The 14,996-nt window shown below is 41.3% G+C and overlaps 1 protein-coding gene across 11 annotated transcripts in view; it reads left to right on the forward strand.

Moving 5' to 3' along the window:
• GRID2 (glutamate ionotropic receptor delta type subunit 2) overlaps positions 1-14,996 on the forward strand; it is a 1,020,962-nt gene that overhangs the window by 854,643 nt on the left and 151,323 nt on the right. For all 11 annotated transcript variants that reach the window (XM_039542696.1, XM_039542702.1, XM_039542703.1 and 8 more), the window contains one exon: positions 11,045-11,183. In XM_039542696.1, the coding sequence (XP_039398630.1) occupies positions 11,045-11,183 (139 nt within the window). The remainder of the gene's footprint in view (positions 1-11,044; positions 11,184-14,996) is intronic.

The raw sequence follows: 14,996 nt of genomic DNA on the forward strand, positions 1-14,996 counted from the left end.
TATTCAAGATGTATACACATGTGTGTGCACAGGGAGAAGGGGATGCCGTATCTTTAACAAGTGATTGAAAAAACACATAGATTGAGGACATGTATGGTAGGCTTTTGCAGAGAGATAAGTTTTCAATTGAGGAATTCTATAACCATTCTTACCATGTCTTGGCAGGATGTTCCAGAGTGCAGAGGTACACTGGCTAAGTGATTAAGCTTCTCTGTCCCCAGACTGAAACCCCACACAGCACAGGCAGCAAGTTGTCCAAACATGGTACCTGAAGAAATTTGTCAAACAGATAACAGGGACTAAAATTCATAAATCATAGAATATCAGGGTTGGAAGGGACCTTGGGAGGTCATCTAGTCCAACCCGCTGCTCAAAGCAGGACCAATCCCCAGACATATTTTTTTGCCCCAAATCCCTAAATGGCCCCCTCAAGGACTGAACTCACAGCCCTGGGTTTAGCAGGTCAATGCTCAAACCACTGAGTTATCCCTCCCCCCAAAATAGTTTGTAGTTTAGCAGTAGGGCCCAAATACTAGATACACCACATCAAGAGTGTAAACAAGAGGAGCTGCTCATAGAAGATTTCGTAGATGCAGTACTTATTACTTTACCAATCACAGAAAAATGCCTGCAAGACCTGAAAAAGAAGCAAGAGGCAGATGAATTGCTGAGCCATACCATGACTATGCAAAGAGGACTGGAGAAAAACAGACCAAGTCAGAAATTTCACTGAAGACATATTGGACAGTTTCTGTGGATCTTATCTCTTGTTGAAGGAGTCCAGACCGATTATCGCTACATCAGTGCAACAGGAAATCCTTGACAATGCATGAGGGACACCAAGGCATTACAAAATGCAGGGAAAGAGCTAAACATTCTGTTTGGTGACCTGAGCTGAGCAAACAACTACAGCAGCAAGTTGAGAAATGTGATATTTGTGCTCGCTTGAGAACAAACCCACCAGAACCATGATTACAATCTCCTCTATCAGAAGGGCCAGATAGTGATATTTTCTATCTGGATAATACAACCTACCTGTTGATGATTAATTATTTCTCAAGATACATTGAAATTGTCAGGTTGTTTAACACCGCATCAGGTGCAGTTGCTGAAAGAATAAAAACCCGTCTTTGCCTGTTTTCGGATTCCAGAGTAAGTCATTTCTGATGTTGGTTTTCAGTTTTCCTCTGAGATCTTTAAGAGGTTTGCAGATGCCAATGGTCATGTCTAGCCTCCACTTTCCCGAGAGCAGAGGTTCTCAAACGGGTGTGGAATATATTCTGTGGGGGAGGTCTGAGAAGCTTTAGGGGGGGAAATTTACTGAACACATTTTAGCCACAGTAATGAATAACTAGCAAACTGATTCCTCCAGACATATCAGGTCCTCAGATGGCACTGTGCATTGACAGATTTCTGTTATGCTTGCATAGCATTACATAAAGTTGTTGCCATCTGTACGTTAATCCATTTGCTCCGGCGCAGTGTACACATTAAATTGTAAGCATAGACCGTAATCGCAGTTTTCCTTTTGCTTTGATTACAGAGGGCCATTGGCTCTGTTTGAATCAATGCCTTACTGTTTTTAATATGTAGTGAGAGTTGCATGTTGATTTTTTTCCATCGGTATATGTGTTTGTGTGGCGGGGGCGGGGGGAGAGAGGGTGCCTAAACTACTACAGATACAAAGAAAGGGGCACAATCAAATAACTTTGAGAATCACTGCCCTAGAGCAGTGGTTCCCAAACTTGTTCTACCACTTGTGCAGGGAAAGCCCCTGGCGGGCCGGGCCAGTTTGTTTACCTGCCGCATCCGCAGGTTCGGCCGATCGTGGATCCCACTGGCCGGCTGTTCGCTGCTCCAGGCCAATGGAAGGAAATAAACCATAAAAGAAGGAAAAGAAACTCTGTAGCCATCTTTGGTCAGGATATTGGCTTCTCTTACTTCAGAGGGTCTTGGATGTATCACAAACCCCTTCAGAGTTCACTGGGTCTGCATTACAAGTCTTAATCTCATTCCCCTTCTTAGCTCAGGGGATCTGTGGCCTCCTTCCACAAACTCAGGGACTCTGGCCTCTCTCTCTCTCTGGGAGCTGGGAAGCACAACAGCCTGTTCCCTTGGGGGAGTTCCCTTCTTTTAGAACCTCCTCCAGTCCTCACATAATGAGCAGGTACAGAGGGACAGGGCCACTCCAGCCCAAAGCAGCTCCTTAAGCCCTTACATGCAGGTGTGGGGTTCATATACTCTGTCATCAAAGGTTTTATCACCCTTTGCTTTCCACTTTCTGAACATTTACAGGCGCTATTCAGTGTGGCCATTGAGGGAATATAGCAAGGAGGTAAGAATCTGTGTCTTCAATCTTGCATTCACCCTGAGCATGTCCTGGGTCTCTGTAATCTCTCCATGAACTGTGGGCTATACCCTGAGCTAACTTAAAATCAATGATGGCACTGTTGCTTGAGCGTGCAGCTGAACATCTGGCCCTATGTCATCTTCTATGTTAGGAAAGCACACAACAGACTTTGGGCAGCACTACTGTTTAAATAATAATAATAATACATGATCAAGTGCCACCTCTTTAGAAAATGAGAACAAAACAAAAAAATTGCTTTACCCAACAACTCCTATAATGAGAGAGACTCAGCTGGCATTCAGAATTAATGCAACCAGTACTCACACTGACTCTTGAGTTCAAGACATTGTATAGCAATATAATATCTGTGCCTCTCCACAGTTTGCTGTTTGAAAGAGCACAGTTAATTATAGAACCAAACTGTAGAATTGTAGAAACAAATTATCTGAAATTTTTCATTGCTGAAAAACGACTACATTCTGGGGTAAAAAAAGAAAAAGAAAGATATTGTAGAGAAAAAAAGGGTAGCAAAAAAAAAAGCTATGGTGAGCACTTGTATATATTGTTCAGGAACCTGTAAAAACTGGCTGCTGGTCCTGTCTCACGCTCTGTTCCTTTCCAACCTTCATTCACTGCAATCTGTTAATATTTGAAAGGCAGAGTAACTCAGCTACTGACTTACAAACTTCATTTGTATCCATGTGAACTAAGGAGGCAACCCCAATTCAAGAAGCCATATTCTTCACTTACAGGATACAAGTAACAAGTCACTTGATGTTAATCTTATCCCACAGTGTGAAAATCCAACCTCAGGATGTGATGGGCATCCCACATGAGATGGAGATTAATGTACTTAAAGCAATTAAAGGAGGCATGCAAAATACAGATGAAAAATTAGACTACTAGAATAAGAGCTCTTTATCGTGAGAGATTTCAACAACTTCCGGACTTCAGTTATGTTACAGCTGGCAGAAATAGAATCATGGGACTGGATGGGACCTCAAGAGGTCATCTAGTCCAGTGGGACTAAGTAGTATATAGACCAGACCCTGAAAGGTGTGTATATATTCTCTCTAAAAAAAAATCAAAGAGAGATGGACCAACCTCCTCCTGGGCCACTTATTCTAGTGCTTAACAACCCTGGCAGTTAGGAAGTTTTTCCTAATGTCCAACCTAAACCTCTCTTGCTGCAATTTAAGCCCATTGCTTCTTGTCCTATCCTCAGTGGTTAAGAAGAACATTTTTTCTCTCTCCTCCTTGTAACAACCTTTTATGTACTTGAAAACTGTTATCATATCCCCCCCCTCAGTCTTCTCTTTTCCAGGCTAAACAAGTTGGTCTAAACTGTTCCCAACAGACGTGCAAGTTTTTCATTTGTGAAAATGTAAACTGTGCTGTTCTGTTCTATAGAATCTAAGGTTTTCTATCCTATCTAATCCTATTCTATTCTATGATACCATTCCAAGGATTAGATTGACTAGAGCTGCTTGAAACATTTTTTGGCAAAAGGAAACGTTGAAGCATATCAGTTCTGAAGTTTTTTTAGAGGGGAGGACAGTGCAGTAAGAGGCTTGTATTTCATAGCCTGATGATTAAGGCACTGGTTTTGGATGAAGGAGATCTAAGTTGAAGGCTCTGCTCTGCCTGATTGAGAATGATCTGGGATGAAAAACTGTTCTGAAGCAGGGTCTCCTGCATCCTATACCAGTGAAAACCTCTGGTTTTGATCCAAAACCAGACATTTTGACACAATTCTAGTTTTTGTGAGAACGTCTGGATTTGTTTTTGCTCCATGGCAGAATGAAAACAAATTTTGAATCAAAAGTTGCCATGAAATGGAATTGTTGTCCTCCAACCAGCTGTCATTCTGATCTGATTCCTAGCCTTTGTAAGGAGTGGTGCATAGCTGCATCTCCCCAGGAGTAGCCCTGAGTTTACAATCCCTTTCTTAGCCCCCATGATGTATTTATTGTGCCCATTCAAAGTGCCACACCTTATCCCCCTGCACTGACTCAGCTCAGATGGCCAGCCCTTTGAGGGGCAGAGCCATGAGCTGCCCCCATTCCCCATCAACTTGCTCATGGCAGAGAAAAGCAGTCCTCCAGAGTCTGATCTCCTCCTCCCCTAATCCCCAAGTATGAGAAGGCCATACAGGACAGGGAGCTTCTCTACCCATTGCTTAACTGCGTGGTTGCTTAATGGCAAGTGACAGTCCTGCCCCAGTAGAGCAATTTTTTCAGATTTCATGCCAAAAAGAAAAAAAAACGTTTGTTCCAACAAAGATATTGAAAAAGGTGCAGGATGCTAGCTGTAATACAGCTACACATTTGCTTCAATTATGGTTGCATAATAAATTTCTTTTTGTGACTGTTAAACGAATGTGTTTAACTTCTAAATATTACACATTACCATTGTGGATGTTAAATCAATATTAAATCAGCTTGAGAGCCTTGTTTACAGGCTCTGACATTGAGATCTACATGCCCACAATCTACATGTCTAGTGTCACAAATGACTTCATTTTCAGCAAGATGGCTGCCTCTAGCCAGCACTGGACTTAGAAATGCCCACTGTAATTTCAGGTTTAAAAATAAACATTTCACCATTTATTCACGGTGACAAGGGCTTTTTTTTTTTTTAATAATTCTGTGATCTTTCATTGTTCTGCACTCGGCAAATGAGTGCAGCTTTCCTTGAAAAACAAGGTGGTTGCATACCACTCTAACTGTTTTGAATGATTCACATTCAGTCCCATACTACAGAGTAGCAGGTTGTCGCTGGGCTGTGGTACATGCTGTCTGTGCCATTCTTCAGCTAGCTAACCCCTCTTCTCACCTATAGCCTCACCTTATGTTGTTCTTCCCTCTCAGCAGTCTTCAAACCTACTGGCTGTAAGAGAGAATAACTTAAAGTATTGGAAACTTGAATTGGAATTTTACAGGAATCACATTTTCCGTCATGCATCCGACGAAGTGGGTATTCACCCACAAAAGCTCATGCTCCCAAACGTCTGTTAGTCTATAAGGTGCCACAAGACTCTTTGCTGCTTTTACATTATCCCTCAGACAGTTTTGTTTTCTCTGATCTTTGTGTCTGTCAAATAATGTATTAGGTTGTTCCATGTTGTCAGGGCAATATGATTTTCCCCCAGCCTGCTGATACATTACTAGAAGAATTGTCAAGGAAAGGGGAATAAACAGAAACACATGAAGACTAAGGATGAATTGACTTTCTGAAGTAGGCAAGAATTACCTACAAATTCAGGTCATTACTAGGCATAATTAAGGAGAGCCATTTACTTAGGAAAATATCTTTTTTAAAAATAGAGTGACAAGTAGGGTGAGATAATATCTTTTATTGGGCCAACTTCTGTCCAGTAAAAGATATTACCTCGCCCACCTTGTCTCTCTAATATCCTGGGATCAACATGGCTACAACAACACTTTTAAAAATTATTCTTCATTCATAGTGTTTCATTCCTAAACACAGTGTGAAAAATTAAATATGGATTCAATTTAAGTGACTTTCAGCGAACATAAAAGGTGTGAGCTAGATTGCACTGAAGACTGGATTCTGTACCGTCCTAACAATGTGGAAGGGGCAAGACTAGAGGATATTTCATGTCCGTATTCATTAATGTTGGACTTGAGTGGAAGTTGTGGATGTGCAGAACTTTCCAGGATTGAGCTCTGAGTGCTTAGCCTCTGGTAAAACTGTCAACGGAGTGCTAATTAGTGGTGCTTTTTGTTATAGGGACATGTATGTGTCCTTTAGGAACTGGAATGAGACCAACCAACTCATTTCACAGAGGTCACCTAACATCTGTCAGACGGTAATGACTTTCAATCATTACCAACGTAGGGCTATATTCTACTGTGTTTTGCTGGTGTGATGTGACAGGAGGAGTGTATAGGAAGTCTTTATGAATGGCCCCATATAATGTGTATTTTAATATATGTATAGTAATATAATACTGTGGATAATATATTTTGTGGCATATATATTAGGAACCCCTAATGGACAAAAGAGCACTGAGGAAATGGTGTCCATAAACCACAGCCCCAGTGCACCTGCATATAAGTCTCTCCTGGATGGTCTGCATGGCTGTCTCCCTACTACATATGCTACAATCATTACCAACCAGTGCTAGCTGGGTATCCAAAGTGCTCCTTTTCAGACCAACAGAAATGTGCACCCAATAATGCATCTACCAGACTCACCCCATAAAATCCTGGCAGGATTTTAAGAAGAATCTGCCACCTTTTCTGCTCCCCATAGGAGCACTAGCTAGCAGAGGACTTGATCCTCAGACTACATATGCAGTAATGACAAAAGGCTCCATAACCCATTGCCACTATCTTGAGCCACTGAGTTCCTCCCTGCCCTACCAAAACAGTGAGTTTAGATGAAAACAAAGCAGAGTTTTCTCTTATAAGGTTAAGTGAAATGTCTGAGCTGACTATACAAGAACAGAAGTCAGCATAGCATGAAATCCTTCTGTTTCATCCGCCTAATAAAACTCCAAAGAAAGGATCTTATGGCAGCAAAAAGTCTCTCTTTCCGTTTCTGCTCCTCTTTTGTGAGGGAATGATGAGCTTGACTCTGTCGCTGAGAGAAAGCATCGGAATGCAGTTGCTGTCTGTGCTTTCTCAAAATGCCTGTTTTTAAAGCATCAGTGTAAAGGATGAGGTCTGAGTGGGACTGGGGTACATTTCATACCAGGGAACTGCAGAACTATTTTGAAATGCACTCCCTACAAAAATGGTGAAAAGTTGTACCAGCATATAAGAAAATGTGTGCTGCATGCCGATCTGTGTCCTCAAACTACAGTCATTAACTATTGATGGTGTAAGCTGCAACTCTGTTGATTAAGGGCAGGTCTTTTCCACAAACAGCTGTGTGCACTACAGAGACTTCCTGCTGAACCACACATTTTCAGATATTTAAAGCCTCCTTAATGTGGGTTTGAAAGAAGAATGCACAGAAGTGAGGGGTGGGAAGAAACTTCAGAGGGAAAGAAGGACCACTTTGAGCAGCACCAGGATGCTTGGAGCGGGGAGGGGGCATATAAATGGTTAGATCAGCTCCCCAATTAGCAGGATCCTTGTTTGAGAATTTCAACTGTGCATAAAAAGCAGGTGGGTGACTTTCAATGGTCTTCTTCTTTCTGCCAACTCATTTCAATTAAAAACAGTGGGAAGCTACTTTTAGTTTTATTCATGAGGTTGAAAAATGAAATTGCAAGCAGGGCTAAGAAATTGCTGGCATCCCCTTCATCTCCCCACCTATTTCAATTTAATTCAGAGCTAAACTGCAGGGATTGGCACCTGAAGGTTAAAAGAACAATCAGCCTGTTGGGTTAATTTGGTATCTCCATCTATTTTCATTTGATTGTCATTTATTTTTGATTGAAAGATTCCAAATGCATTACAAAAACCTCTGTAAAGTGGAAATATCCCATTAAAGGATTTCATTTACAACTTGTGCTGGACATGAAACCAGTTCTTCAAAAGTTAAAGTTAATTTTGGGCTTCAAAAAGTCCTAATATTGAAATAGCATCTACTGATATGATCAGGAGATTCTTATTTCAGATAATTATATGGCATATTGGAAATAGGAGGAAATGTATTTCTGACTGCATAAGTCGAATGTAGATCTTGTCTTTTTTAATACTGGAGCTTTTAAAAGGCAGTGGAGTCCACTTATAATTAATTCAGGGAGAGTGAAACACAATGTATAGTGAAGTAGAATTAAAAGCCTCATATTCTTTTAAAACATACCAATGCACAGTTGCAGCTAGCTGTCATATGTACAGATGCAAATAAAACTGTGAAATTGTCAGTAGTATTCAGAGAGGAATTAAAATTCTAGGTAGACTCAAATTGCAACTGAAAAGGATCTTATTTTCATTTATACTTAAAATGAGTGTAACTGTAATTTACATGAACTCTAAGACCACTTTACACTGCCAGAGCAGCATGAAGGTTTAAGTGCAAGTGAAAATCAAGCATAAAGTGTTTATAGCTGATTCAACCTACAGTAAGATGTCAGTACTTACAGAACTTCTTTGATCCTTGTAAAATCTAGTGACTGAATCTAGGTTGTTTTTTTAAGAATGGTAAAGAAAATACATAGAACTAAGTTTGAGCTGAATATCATTTTACAAAACTTGGATAAAAACAATTAAGCTTTTTTCTTCTCCCTTGGGTGTGGCAATAAGGCTAAATACAGTTGAACTGTTTTAATTTGTTTTGTTTTTAAAAAAATCTAAATCTCTGGCACTAGACTCCTCTGTTCAAAATACCAGTTTAAGGTTGCCTTTACTTCTGGTGGCCACTAGTGTCATTCTCTGAATGCTCTGTATGATAGGAAAGTTGGGTAACAGGAAGTCTGAGATTAGATTATAAATCAAGATTGTTCTTCCTTAGGAAGAGAGGGGAAACCTCCTTCCTCATCCCTTTCTTTTAGCATTGTTAGACGAAAGAGGGGAAGGGAGGACAAACTTGAATGCCCAATAGAAATTCTGAAAGTAAAGGAAAATGAATCTCTAAGAAACATATGCAGGTCTGGTTGTCTAGTCGGAAATTCCTGTTCTTGTGATGGACTTCAGAATCCAGAACCATTCACACACCAACAGGAAGGAATGGAAGGAAGAAAAGTTGACAGACTCTGGGTGGGATTTTCAAAAGCACTCAGCATTGATCTGATTCTGCTTCCACTGAAGTCAAGCTAAAAAACTCCCAATGGTTACGGTGTGAGCAGAACTGGCCAACAGAGTACTCTTAAAATCCTACTCAGAAAGTCTATATCCATTTACCATGCTTTCTGACCAGTAGTTTCTAAAGGACATAAGGAAAGAGAGAACTGTAAGGAGAACTATTTGAATTGGAGTCTGTCTGAGAAAACTTCCTTAACATGAACAGCCTGTGTATAAAACAATCAGCCTTCCAGGTATGCAGTAGCTAGAGAGAAGAAAAGGAAAGCATCTTAGGGCTTGGCTACACTTGAAAGTTGCAGCACTGGGAGTTACAGCACTGGTCATGCAGCTGTGCAGGAACAGCGCTGGTGTGTGGCCATACTCACAGCTACCAGCGCTGGTGTGTGGCCACATTTGCAGCATTTGCAGCAGCGCTGCTGGGAGTGCTGCTGCATGGGCGCTATCCATTCATTCAGCAACAAACAAACTTTTTTCAAAAAGGGGGGGATGGTGGTGTACTGTGACAGGGAGCGGGAAGATAGAGAGTGGATTTTGGAGCCAACACTGTGTGTTAGCTTCCTGGATTGAAAAATCACAAAAGTCTTAATTGCAAACAGCCTGCATCCAACGCTGTTTCTCTGTCAAGCAAACATTCACCCCCCCCTCTCATTTTGATCGCTCACAGCCAGGGTACAGAGCTCCAGTTTGCTGTGATCAGGTGTTTGTTTTTAGATAAGCAGTTCAACGAGTTCACAACAAAACAAAGAGAGGCTGCATAACAAAACAAAGAAGTAATTTAGTTAAAAGCATTCTGGGATATCTCCTTATTCCCTGGAGGCCAATAAAGCGCTGGTGTGTCCCACACTTGATGAGCAGCGCTGGATCACCAGCGCAAAGCCTCTACCAGCGCTGCAACTTGCAAGTGTAGCCAAGCCCGTAGACAATCAAGGAAACAGGTTAACTATGATTGCATACTGCACTGATTTGTCTATCTGTGGTTATTTCTAGCTGTGACAAGTTCTACCCCTGAGCTTTATTTTTTAGACAATGATTTTTCTTTCATTCTTCCTGTGTGTGATTTTGAATGAACTCATTGAAATAGAAAAGAACTACTTCAGAAATGTCAGACCAATGTGTTTGGTGGGTGGGCAGAAATTCTTTGTTTAAAGAATGACCTATATGCTTGTTGCTAGATTATATTTTGCTGAATGTTATGCTTTTGGACCACGTGCGTACAACCCAGCATAGCTCTGACCATTCAGCATTGCTATTGACAAAATTAAAATAAATTAAACTGTGTAGTAGTTTTGAGTGCTGCAAAATAAATTGTGTGCCACCTCAAGGTGGGTACATTACATTGCTGGTGAAGTTACTGCTTACCTAGCTAACAGGGTAGTTGAGGCTGAAATAATGTTTGCAAAGCACTTTTGAGATTAAACAAACTATATAAAGTAATAGTATATTGTTCTACTTCAGTATAAATAGAGTTTCTGTGTATCTGAGCTTACTTCCAGCAGATTCTACATATATGCACAACATCTACAACAGTACATCTGGGTATCAGCACAGCTGTGAAAATAATTGTGCTTTTGTTTTTTTGTTTTAAGAAACTCCATCAGATCCAAAGCACAGGGAGAGCTTAATTAAAGCCATTAAAGAAATCTGTAAGGAAAAGAAATACCATAGGTGCTTAAATATGCTGTTTTTGTTCTGAGCTCATGAAATCTGTCTCCCATACTGGACTGACTGTCAGATGAATCACAGTTAAATACACCGTGATGAAGGAGTTTCTAGAAAGCCTCTTGGAGTGGAGGTGTGGGCTCCCTTTAACACTCTTCTTTGTATAGAAATTATGGTTCAAATCCTGCTCACTTTACTAATAAAAGTATTCCACTGATATCAGTGACACTGTTTACATTATCAAGGCATTAACAGTGAAGGTTTGGCTCTGCATCATGCAAATGAGAGCTCTAATTTTCCTTCTTCTGTCCAACAGGAGGAGAAGTTCCTTATACAACACTGGCAACCCGAATGATGATGGGCGCCTGGTGGCTTTTTGCTTTGATTGTCATCTCATCTTACACAGCAAATCTAGCAGCTTTTCTCACAATCACTCGCATTGAGAACTCCATCCAGTAAGTGAACAAAGAACAGATGGTGGGTGGGTGTGTCTCTCTGTCTGTGTGTGTGTAAGTATATGGAAAGGTGGAAACCCTGAGGAAAAAACACTTTTTAGCCAATATTCTTTGGGGCAGAATGTCTCGCAGATCAATCTAACTGGTCATTTACTGCAAGCTAATTACTCTTCTCAGGCACAAAGAAGTTCATGTCCCTTAGACGTGTATATATATATTCTAAAGGAAATTGTTACTATCTAAAAGGTTTGAGGAAGTAGAAACTGGAACAGTTATTTGTCTGTGCTTGTCAGATGTCTCCCACGAAAAGGTGCTATTATATCGGTGTTTAAAATGGAAAAATAAGTATTGAAGTGCTCCCCCTCCATACTCTTCAGTTGTAATCAGCCCCAGGAGTCTGTATCCTGACCCTTTCAAGGCAATTAGTCAAAGAGTTTGCTGTTTCTGAGGGTTTAAAATGAAACTCCCACTTTTCTGCCAGGGAAATGCAATTAAATGTGTTAATATGAATGAATAAATAAAATTAACAGACCCATTTCCCATTCTCTCCGTCATTTTAAGCTTGTATTTTTGCCATATCATTTTCCTCACACTTTCTTCTTGTGACCTGTCTGCTACTTTCTCCTTTCCCTTTGTATTTACTTTCCTTTTCCTCTCTGCATCTCCCCCATCTTGTTATTTCTCTGTCTCCCTCCCAGGACTGCTCATGTCTTCCACTGTCTAAGAGTATATCTATACTGCATTCTGAGGTGTGGTTGCAGCCTGGGTAGACATACCTGTGTTTGCAAGGATAAAAATAGCAATGCTGATACCGCAACACAGTCTTCAGGTGAACTAGCACCACGAGTACATGCCTAGGGGCCACAGAATGCTTTCACAGCCCACACTGCAGCCTGTGCCCCTATCTAGAGTGCTATTTCTAGGTGTGTTAGCATGTCTAGATCTATCGCAGGTATGTCTACGCGTGCTTGGTCGCACGTTGGATTGCAGGGTAGGCGTACCCTTGGTTACTATTAGCTATCTCTCCATCTGACCTCCCATCTCCTTTTTCAGGTCTCCCTATGTATTTCTCTCTCCCTCTTACCATAGGAACCTTTATCTCTACCTTACTCCTCTGTTCTTCAAGCTCATGACTCCCTCCGCAAACAGCACTCTGTGTGTCATCATCTCCCACCCCACCCACCAAAATCGCTGTCTCTCTTCTTACCAAAAACCAGAAACTGTATATGGGAGGAAAGGCAAAGATTTTTGAGGAGTGGAAAGACGCAGAAGCTTTGATGAAGAAGTGGGAGGACATAGTCTCTTGCCCCTATTAAAAATGTCTGTTCCCTCAGGAAGGGAGCCCCTGTATGTCTCCCCCACCCCCTGCAAGAACATATGTCTTCCCAACCCCCTGTAAATATCTGTCTGATTTTGTTCCTTCTCCAAATGTCACTCTGCCTCCCCTTCCATGACCCCACCACTAATTTTGCCTCCCCCTTCCTTCATGCCCCATACAAGAAGGGAGTTCTAGCCAGCCAGCTCACTGGGAGGCCACCACCCATTCTCATGTAGCAGGGCTCAGTTCTTAGGCCCAGGTGGCTTTATCATATATCTGCCTGGAGAGAGAGGGAATGACGAGACCTTTCTGTAAATCCTTGGTTTGGATAGGGAGGAATAGCTATTAAGAAGAGCTGCACATGCAGATATAGGCCTTTCCAGGGAGAAGAGGAACAGCTGGAGAGTAAGCAGGTGCTGGGGTGTACTGGAGATGGGCTTGAATCAGAACCCCGGATCAGAATAAGTGATAAACTGGAGAGGGTTCTGAGAAGAGAATGATTAAAGGATTGGAAAGCATGTCATATAATTAAGGACTCAAGGAGCTCAATCTATTTAGCTTAACAAAGAAGAAATTAAGAGGTGACTTGATCACAGTCTGTAAGTACCTATGTGGTGAACAAATATTTGATAATGGGCTCTTCAGTCTAGCAGACAAAGGTGTAACACGATCCAGTGGCTAGAAGCTGAAGCTAGACAAACTCAGACCTGAAATAAGGCATACATTTTAATTAGCCATTAGAACAATTTACCAAGGATTGTGGTGGATTCTTCATCACTGGCAATTTTTAAATCAAGATTGGTTTTTTCTAAAGATATGCTCTAGTTCAAACAGGAATTAATTCAAGGAAGTTATGGGCTGTGTTATGCAGGAGGTCAGCCTAGATGACCTTATGGCTAGAACTTGCATAGAATCTATTAAACACTCCTGAATTTAGGGAAAATTCGGATTTCTCTCTCTTTTTGGAACCAAAATTTGTGACTCAGGCTCATCGTGTCTATGTACTGTGATGGGGCAAGGCCAGATGGTTACAGTAAAGTAGTAAGGAACAGGTATGTTAGCCCCAGGCTAAACAAATCCCTAGTACCATGGTAAGCAAATGGCAGTTGCTCCAGGTTAATCAAGACACCTGGGGCCAATTAAGATCCTTCTAGAAGGCAGTGGAGATAGCTACATTGATTGGGACACCTGAAGCCAATCAAGGGCTGGCTGGAACTAGTTAAAAGCCTCCCAGTTAGTCAGTGAGGTGCACATGTGAGGAGCTATGCTTCTGGAGGACTGAGGAGTACAAGCATTATCTGACACCAGGAGGAAGGTCCTGTGGTGAGGATAAAGAAGGTGTTTGGAGGAGGCCATGGGGAAGTAGCCCAGGGAGTTGTAGCTGTCATGCAGCTGTTACTGGAGGCACTATAGACAGCTGCAATCCACAGGGCCCTGGGCTGGAACCCGGAGTAGAGGGCGGGCCTGGGTTCCCCCCAAACCTCTCAACTCCTGATCAGACACAAGAGGAGTTGACCCAGACTGTGGGTTCCACCAGAGGGGAAGATCACTGAGGTGAGCAAATCCACCAAGGTAGAGGAGGAACTTTGTCACAGTACCATTATGATCATGCTGCCCAATGTGTCCTACTGTGCATACAAACTCATCCAAACTGCATTATATAATTGCGTAGGTCAAATTAAAATCATCTTTTGATACTTGAATTTTAAATTGTGAGATCTCTGGTTGCTGAAGAGGTGCTTTGGCAGAACTGAAATGTTAGACTCATTGGGGGGTAAGCCTGGGCTGTTGATCTGTTGATTAGTAAAGGAACTCAGCTGTGTTTTTTTTTAAAGAGATTTCTTTCAGTCTTACAGGACAAAAACAAAGTGTCAATTTGTTCTCTCAACCACCCTTGTTTGCACATTAGAGTATGGTAAAATGATACTTCAGTGTGATGTCAGCTTTGATCTTTACAAATAGAAGATTGATTTTTTAATAAGTCTTAAGGGACATGTTGCTAAAACAGGGTGGAAAAAAATCCACATTTGTGCGCGCACAGGCATTTGCACTTGCAACATAGGTAAATGTGTGCATGTGCCATTTGTGTGCTCAGTCACTCAACTTGTGCTCACAAATATGATTTTTGTGTGTCTGCAGCCACTGCATCCTGCTTTGAAATTATGTCCTGAATGCTTTTGAAGTGCTCAAGAAAAATGTTCCAATCAGTGCAAAAAATGGCTGTGAGCTTTCTTGCCATACATAATAAGAATAAAATATAGCTAAATAGTAATATAATATTAGTTCCATTTCCAGTCTGCTCTTGTAGTTTATTATGATGTCACTAGAAATCCTCAGTGGAATTCTGAGGTTATTTTGTACAGTTGGGTGTACATTGGTCTGGGTACTGTATTATTTATAGGTAAAATTCACTGAAATGTTTTATTGGGTGGAACATGTTGCAGCTGGAAAGCTCCTGAAATAAAAGAAGAGACATTTTTCAACAGTGTTGGTAG

Source organism: Mauremys reevesii, linkage group 5 (assembly GCF_016161935.1).
Source record: "Mauremys reevesii isolate NIE-2019 linkage group 5, ASM1616193v1, whole genome shotgun sequence".
Classification (NCBI taxonomy): Eukaryota; Metazoa; Chordata; order Testudines; family Geoemydidae; genus Mauremys; species Mauremys reevesii.